This window comes from Apostichopus japonicus, chromosome 6, assembly GCF_037975245.1.
Source record: "Apostichopus japonicus isolate 1M-3 chromosome 6, ASM3797524v1, whole genome shotgun sequence".
NCBI lineage: Eukaryota > Metazoa > Echinodermata > Holothuroidea > Aspidochirotida > Stichopodidae > Apostichopus > Apostichopus japonicus.
In genome coordinates, this window is record NC_092566.1 from 12,553,371 (window position 1) to 12,561,781 (window position 8,411).

At 39.5% G+C, this 8,411-nt stretch overlaps 1 protein-coding gene across 3 annotated transcripts in view; it reads left to right on the plus strand.

Moving 5' to 3' along the window:
- Positions 1-8,066, plus strand: part of LOC139969020 (uncharacterized) — a 73,983-nt gene extending 65,917 nt beyond the window's left edge. For all 3 annotated transcript variants that reach the window (XR_011793621.1, XR_011793622.1, XM_071973715.1), the window contains 3 exons: positions 7-128; positions 6,619-6,729; positions 7,308-8,066. Coding sequence is in view for 1 of the 3 variants with exons in the window: in XM_071973715.1 (XP_071829816.1) it covers positions 68-128; positions 6,619-6,729; positions 7,308-7,429 (294 nt within the window). In the remaining 2 variants the exon portion in view is untranslated. The remainder of the gene's footprint in view (positions 1-6; positions 129-6,618; positions 6,730-7,307) is intronic.
- The last annotated feature ends 345 nt before the right edge of the window (positions 8,067-8,411 follow it).

Consider the following 8,411-nt stretch of genomic DNA (forward strand, 5'->3'; position numbering starts at 1 on the left):
TCTAAGGTACTGCTGAAAAGTCACCCTTCTTGTAGAGGGTCACACAGATCCAGTGACTGATACCTTGATGGCCAGCTGCAATAGGAAGAACATCGTTAACTTGGCAGAAAATGCCTCACAAGCAGCAGGTGAGGACTTCATATCAGTAGCAGGTTTGTATCCAACCATAGCAGAAGATGTGCTGTCACAGAATTAACAGGAGGTAGATTTGTAGTAGATAACAGAGCTTCAGAGTCAGCAGAGATGGGTTCAGGGTTCAGAGGATGGTAATCCAGAGTCAGCACAGGGAGATACAGAGTCAGTAGATGGTGATCGTGAGTCAGTGGAAGATTGTTCACAACCAAGCAGTGACGATTCTGATGTTGAATCATATGTTCCTGATTCAGATGATGAATGTTCTGTGCATTCAGATGTTATTCCATTCAGAAGATGGGCAAGGTCTGTTCCTATCAATGGTCAAGGACCTCCTGCTCAAAGCTGCTCAACTGCAGAAGAAAAAACAGCCCTAGCAAGAGTAAAAATGATTCTGACAGCTATGAAACAGCAAGCACATCACATTCATGTACCCAGACGGAAAGCAAGGTCTATGTTATGACAACCCATAATACTGCAAACGGTAGATGTTATGACAAATCCGCGTACTGCTTTGTTTGCTCCAGGCTTAAGAAATATCTAAATGTTCACATTCTCCAGCATAGCACTGCAGCCCAGGTGGCTGAGTGGTTGACTGCAAAAAAAGGACCAGAAAAAGATAAACTTTGGATAAAAATGAGAAACTATGGAAATCACTTGCATAACTATGAGGGTACTAAGCAAAGAATAGGGTGAATTGATAGTTGTATATCGACTACAGAAATGTGGAGACCCCCAATGACTATCAGCCTTGCTTGGATTGTCTTGGTTAGCTGTCTCGTAATGAATTTTACATGCACAAATGTAAACTTAGAAGAGAGCAGGATCATGAGGAGAGTGAAGAACAGAAAAGAAGACATTCTTTCCTCCAAGATGCACGAATGCTCTTACCACCACCAATAGGTGTTCCTGCTGGCGATGTCATTCACAGACTTTTGAACTCTTTGCTATGTGATGATGTATCGGTTTGTATCAGAGGGGATCCTATTATAGTAGAGTTGGCTAGAAAAATTTGTTTCAAACATGGACATGACAAAGAGCAGTTCAAAACCTTAAGGACCAAGCTAAGAGAAATAGCTTGTCTTATACTTGAATATCAACAAATCAGTGGACAACACAGTGCTACCTTGGCCGATCAAGGTTTGAACTTGTGTGTTTGTGGATTTGATGAAGAGACCCACCAATACACTAAACTAAGTTTGGCACTTAACTTGGGCACAGTCTGAAGAAAGTGGCTATGCTTGCAGTCAGCAAGGCTTTGATTGAGGAGAACAAAGAAAAGGAGAGGCAGGCCCGAGATGTCATCACCTTAGTCAATGAAATTGGGATTGGGAAGTGTCATCTCATGCCTTGCGGACATTGTACGAAGGCAAAAGAAACAACCCCAAACTGGTCCCTCTAACAACAGATGTTGTTCTTCTCTTCAAATATCTCAGAGGAGAGGCAGAGAGCAGCTATGCTGATTTGAAGAAAGCCAAAGCTGCAGAGAAATTAAGAAATGTCGGAGAAACCTTGCTGAAGTCACACTGACACAGATACTTTTATTTAACCAAAAACGGCAGGGCGAGATTTCAAAGCTGACAATGGAAGACTATGCAAAACTAAAGAAAGGAGAATCACATGTTCTAGACATGCAGACTTTAAGCAAGTTTCAACAGAACCTGGCAAAAGTCATTTGGCCCGTAGAAATTGTTGGAAAACACGGCAGATCTGTTCCTGTTCTGATCACAGAGAATGTAAAAAGTGCTGTCGATGAGCTTGTAAAGCATTGAGATGCTGTGGGAATAGAACCCCAAAACCTCTTTGTATTTGCTATCCTAGAAGGGTGCATAAATTCTTTTGTGCATGTGGTGCAAAACAACCAGAGTTGGTTCGATCAACACAGCTAAGGAAGCACATCGCAGCCATGTCCCAAGTAATGGCCCTGCAAGACAACGAACTAGATGTCCTTGCCAACTTCTTGGGTCATGACGTAAGGGCTCATCGCAAGTATTACCGCTTACCTGATGCAACTACCCAAGTTGCCAAAGTTTCAAAGCTTCTGATTGCTCTTGAGGGCGGCAGTGGAGACCCCGGACAGGTTTTGCAAGGAAAGAGTTCGGAACAACTAGACTTGCAGGAAAATTAAGGTAAAGTTGGATATGTCAATTCCCCCCCCCCCATATTAGCTACCTCACAAAATGTTGTTTAATTATCCATGGGCCCTGAACCCTTCAAAATTTAAAACTTGGGAATCGCCATCAAACACAGATCCCAGGATTTTGAAAAGTATGGTAAAGTCAGTTCAATCACTAGATTTTGTGCTAACAACAATAGTAAAAGTGATTTGCTGTTTACTTACATAACATACCATCTTTAGACACTTTCCTTGAATGCATGGAGTATCATGGTTCCCGAAATCCCTCCCTTCTCCCTCTATACCTACACCTCATGGAGCTTTTTAACTGGACAAAGTTGCTATAGGAAAGCCAAGAGGGCAGTTAAGATATTTGGTACTAAGTTTTAAACCATGAAATTCTGGTAAACTGCTGGAACTGGAGGGAGCGTATTTAGTGGGGATACACACTGTTAAAATCTACTTGACAGGGGATGTCCACAATAACATCAACTATGATAGAATGACTACTTTATTTTCAATTGATATACATATCCGTTGGAAATTGGATAGTAAAGTGGGGATGCACACTTTTGTAAAACCAGTAGGTATAACTTAAAATATGACAGTTAAAAATTATTGTTTAGAATGACTACTGTATTGTCAATTGATATGCATGTCAGTTGAAACCTGGGGAATGAAGAGGGGATTCACACTTTAATAAAACCAATAGACTCTGTACATCTAAAATAACATCAAATATGACAGTTAAGAGTTATTAATGTTAAGACTACTGTTTTGTGAATTGAAAAACATATCAGTTGGAGCATACAGAATGAACAGTGGCGTAGCTACGGGGGGGCCTGGGGGGCCGAGGCCCCCCATGAAATTGGCTGGCCCCCCCCACTGGCCCCCCACTGGGAATGGGGTAAAAATATGTTGTAAAAGGAAAAAAAACACTCATCAGTGCGATTCACTAATATTTTTTGTTCAATAATTTTGGAAATAGAGTTACACAATTTTCTCGTCTACATCTGGCAGAATAAGAATAAAACAATATCTGTAGTAATCATGAGAATGGTCACACAGCATGGCATGGCAATGGTCGATGCGACGATTGCGACCATACACCACAAACCTTGTGCATGTGCTGCGCGATATCGATATCTGCTGAAAATATGTTCAGTGCTTCCACCTAGCGCAACAATCTATCAAAAGATTGGCTCCGTTTGTACTGAGCCGAGGCATCAGGTATTCATATATTGCCTCAAGTCAAATGAATATATGTCATTGAATATTCCACAAAACAACTTTTTATGGCCACGAAACTGTCGAAACATGATTTTCCACTACTGGTAGAGATATAAAATATTGGGAATTCTGAAATTCCTGCAAACATGCGGCTGTGCCTGTTCACTACTCACTACTGTATCGCCTTAAAAAATGATGAGTGGAAATTGTTTCTCCAGGACCGTATCGTATCGTGGGTATCGAGTGCGTCTGATATACGAACGTATGTAGTACGTACGTCTATGATGATATGCACTGTACTGTACTGATCACGCGTACGATAAATTTTATTCACAAATTACAGTCAGAATATGAGAAGATTTCGGAACTATTCAACATGCACGTACTGTAGAACATCAGCCGCATCACCCCGTGACCAAAAACGGTAGTACTTGCTACACTCGATGTCGTCGCCATGTATACCAATACTCCCCAAGAGGAGGCATTAGATATATGTCAAGAAGTCTATGAAAGACGGAAAAAGCGAATATGGAATAAATTAAATATCTTCCATATCCATGCGCAAACTAATTGAACTCATCTTCACAAGAAACTGTTTCGAGTTCAATTACCAATTCTATCTACAAAAGATCGGTTGCGCCATGGGTAGCCAAGCCTCTCCGGAAATCTGCGATATCGTCATGCATAGACTTGAAAACCAGATTTTACCGACAGATAATAAAATCTTAAAATGGCTCCGCTATAGAGATGACATTCTATTGCTCTACGACGGTACACATCAGGAACTTGAACAACTAGTAAAAAGGTTGAATGAAATTCACCGCTTCTTAAAGTTTACCGTAGAAATATCACACACCTAGGTAACATACCTAGATTTGAAAATCTTCAAAGGTCCAAGGTTCGAATCCAATGGGTTATTAGACACTAAAGTCTACACCAAACCCACGGAAACCTTCCAATACCTCGACAGAAACTCTGCACACCCACTTGCCACTTTTAAAGGCTTCATTAAAGGGGAAATATTACGATACACACGTCTCTGTAACAACGAGACTGATTTCTTACAGAAAAAGAACGCGTTCACAGAGAAACTTTTACTCCGTAACTATAAGAAAGAGGAAACTGCCTCAGCCACGAAAGGCATAAAATTTGAAAACCGTAGGCATTACCTCACTACCAAACCTAAACAAAAGAAACCACCACTGGTGTTCAAGCTTACCTATACACCCCATATCAAAACCACGCATTTGAAAAAAAGCACTTTTGACACATTGCCACTTAATTTCGCAACACGCGGAATTATCCAAACTGTTTCCAATAGAACCGATTCTTGCCTACGAAAGGGCCCAAAATCTCAAAGATTTACTTGTTAACTCAAGGTTTCGTACTAACGAAGAATCAGCTGACTCTCAAGGTTCACACGAAGCTCTTTTAGATGCTCTTATAGCTGCACTATGTGTCCATAAAAACTTGTGCACAGAAAATAGATGCATTTTGAGAACGAGACGCTCATGCCGAATAAAATATTCAAAGGCTTACTACTGATGAAGCTCCTCCTATAAAGTTTGAGAGCAGAAACCGGTCTAGTTGGTCATAAGAACCTACGCTAGTCTTTCCTACTATTAAAAGTACACTCAATTCACCTAATAGGTGCAATTATGTTTCACCATGAGGAGCATGCTATAAGTTCATGTTCCTCGGGCCCTCCCTTAAAAATACTTCAGGTTCTTGGCGACTAAGTTGCGTTAGATAGTGTACAACCGCCTACACCCCCATTTCAAACCCAGATTCTGATGACAGCTGCCTCAAGAAACCCAATAAATGGCCTAATTAGCACTGAGCCACCAATGTGGACCATTACCGAAACATTGATGCGTGTTAGTCTTCCATCCCCTTCCTCTAATGCTATTTAAGTCCACATGTGGGCATATCCTGCAAACCTACCGGTAGCCCACAGGGGTTTGAGTTGGGAGAAAGGCCTTGACACCTTGAAACGACAAATGATGCCAACTTCCCTCAAGTTAAAAGTCTGGCTGAGTTGGCAAGGCCAGTCAGCATGAAAGAGAAAAAACTTTTTTTGCATTTCTGTCACCAAAGTTGCACATTTTTTTGGTTGCTATTTTGCCTCACAGGTGCCATCTCCTGCGATCTGGGGGGTGCTGAAATCTCAAATTTTCTCTGTACGCTCCGCGCCAACCAAGGTGGCGCTCCGCTTAGATAGTAACCTCCGGCCCCCCCCCACAAGAAAGAACAGCCCCCCATGGCCCCCCACTCAAAAAATCCTAGCTATGCCACTGAGAATGAAGTGGGGATACACACTGATATGAAAACCATAGACTGGGGATATCTACAATAACATCAAATTTGACAGTTAAGAGTTCTTAATGTTAAGATCTGTTGTACTGTCAATGTAACTCTTTTACTTTACTTTACCTTACAAGTACCATTTCCCTGTAGGACATCTCATGCTACATTGTAGGAATTTGCAAGTAATATCAAATGGTACTTCTCTTAACACAAGGTGCACGATTATGATTGAGCTTAAATTGTTGGCCCAAAATGTAGCTAATCTAGACAAAATTACTCATGGGCTCACATGTGACATGGTGCACAGTTACCATTGCAGAAGTTATTTATAGCATGGTATAGGTAGGGCCAATACAGCAGATCTTTTAGTGAGAGGTTTACTTAGCAAATGAGGTTCTTGATATTGTGAGACGGTTAAAAGTTGGCTTAAAAACACTACTGTAAATGCTGTGCATTGGCTCAGGTGGTAGAATATGTCGTAGCAGACTGTAGGGGACAGTGAATGGGTTTTAATTCTATTATTATGCCAATCAAATAAAATGCCCAACTTGTTTCACACTAATATCAATCTGTCCTTTGCCAACTTCTGATTATAGTAGTATTTGCCTCAATCAGGTAGTTGAAGAGTTACACCCCAAATTTTAGTCGTAAGAGCCTGGTAGTCCATCTAACTGCATTCACCAGTGACTCTGATGCGATATCTTTCGCACAGGTTGTGGAGAATGCAGGTCCTTGTTCAACTGTGAAGCCAATTTCTAACCTTCCTCAATGCTAGCCATCAAAAGTCTTGATCCTTGACCCTACTTATTATGATTTTCTTTTTTCATGTACAGAAGTTGCAGCAGAAGTAGACTATGAGCAAGAAGATTCTGATCAAGATGACTCAATTGATCAGCCTGGTGATATCAAAAAAGGACACTCTCTGAATTATGCTAAAAAATTAGGTATAGAAATTTACTGGATTGAATATCTTTGAGCTCTGGTTTAAAGTTTAAAAAAAGAAGAAAAACAAAGAGAAAGCTTAAATTGCAAACAAAATTGAATGCTTTTTCCTGCTGTGTGGTCCAGAAGATGTCAGTTCAATAAATTCACAACTTTGTAGATGATCAGTTGGCATTACATCTAGAACGTAGAGCTTTGAAGAGCAAATTGGAACAGTATGCTTATGAAATGGGGAGGAAAAACAAAAACGTTTTGAAAGAAAAAGAAATGTCAAACGTCAATGCTTTGATTCACATTAATACTCCTTAGTAGTCATGCTGTTTAAAACACAATACTTAACAAGCTGAGATTTTTTATTTGAAAATGTAAAAGTTCTCATATTGCTTTTATATATCGTCTCTCATTGTAATTGTTTGGAAAGTGAAGTTTTGTTTACATGAAAACTATCTGTGTGCGCAATATAGTTACTATCGCAGTACATAACATGAAAGGAGACATTGTCATCATAGCCGACCACCTGAAGTGCAGCTTTAAACAGTTTCTGTGTCTTGATCTGTACTATCTCTTTCAACTTTTTTAGAGCCAATGCCCAAAGACAAACAGAAAAAACACCTTGGACCACTCAGGAGCAAGCAGCAGTCCATCGTCACTTATAGGTCACTACATTTGCAGCATCAAAGTTGCCTGGAAAGTCAGCAATAGTGAACTGCATGAGTCTGGAACCATGTCTTTGTAATTGAAGGTGGACTAATATTAAAGATTACATCAGAAACAAAATCTGTTGTATTGCACGAAAGGGATAGAAAAACTTCGTACAAAAGTAAGGAGTTCATATAATAACTTCTTTACAGGTTGCAGTCTGAAATTAATATATTTATTCATTTCAGACTGCAACCTGTAAAGAAGTTATTATCAGTGAATTTGACGCAAGAGTTTTGGACACAAAGTTCACTTCTCTGCGACCTTCTGTTTTGTTTGAAGTAGTTTAATTTTTTTCAGATGGAAGCTTTTACCTAATATTTCTTAGGGTTTTAAATGTTTTTGCTTTCTGATATGTTCCGTCATATTATGCTTTTTCTTCCTGTACACTGGAAGTAATATCTGCTCAAATGCACAAAAATGAAGGAAGTGTTTCACAGAAGTTAAGGAGTTAGTATTCATTTTAGCAAGATCCTTCTGGATTTTAACCTGCAAGGAAGAATTTTTTTTGGCGTATTTTTGTTTGTTTGATATCATTTAAAACTGTTCAATGGCCTTTAAGTATTTAACAAGTTCACTGAAAAAAGCTTAATAAACGGTATTGTTAATTTTAAGGTATTGTTACAGAAGGATTAGTTACCTATTGAAAACTACCGGGACCGAAACCTTAGCAGATTATGTAGAAAGTCACTTAGTTAACAATTGGTGTGGAACAAGTTGGCAACTTTCGCTGTTCATAGTGGCATATACCAGAAGCTCCTCATATTGAGCAAAGCATTCACTGAAAAGAAAATGATTTGTTATGTGATATGTCAGGTGAAAGGTTGCCCAAGCATAAATGACTCTTGCCAATATTGATTTTAACATTTTTCTGTTTGTTGTTTGAAGTAGTTTACTTTGTATGCCTTCAGCTTTAAATTTTGTTTTCTTTATTTGTTCTGTCTGTACATGCTTTTTCCTGTACACCAGACATTATATCTGCTCA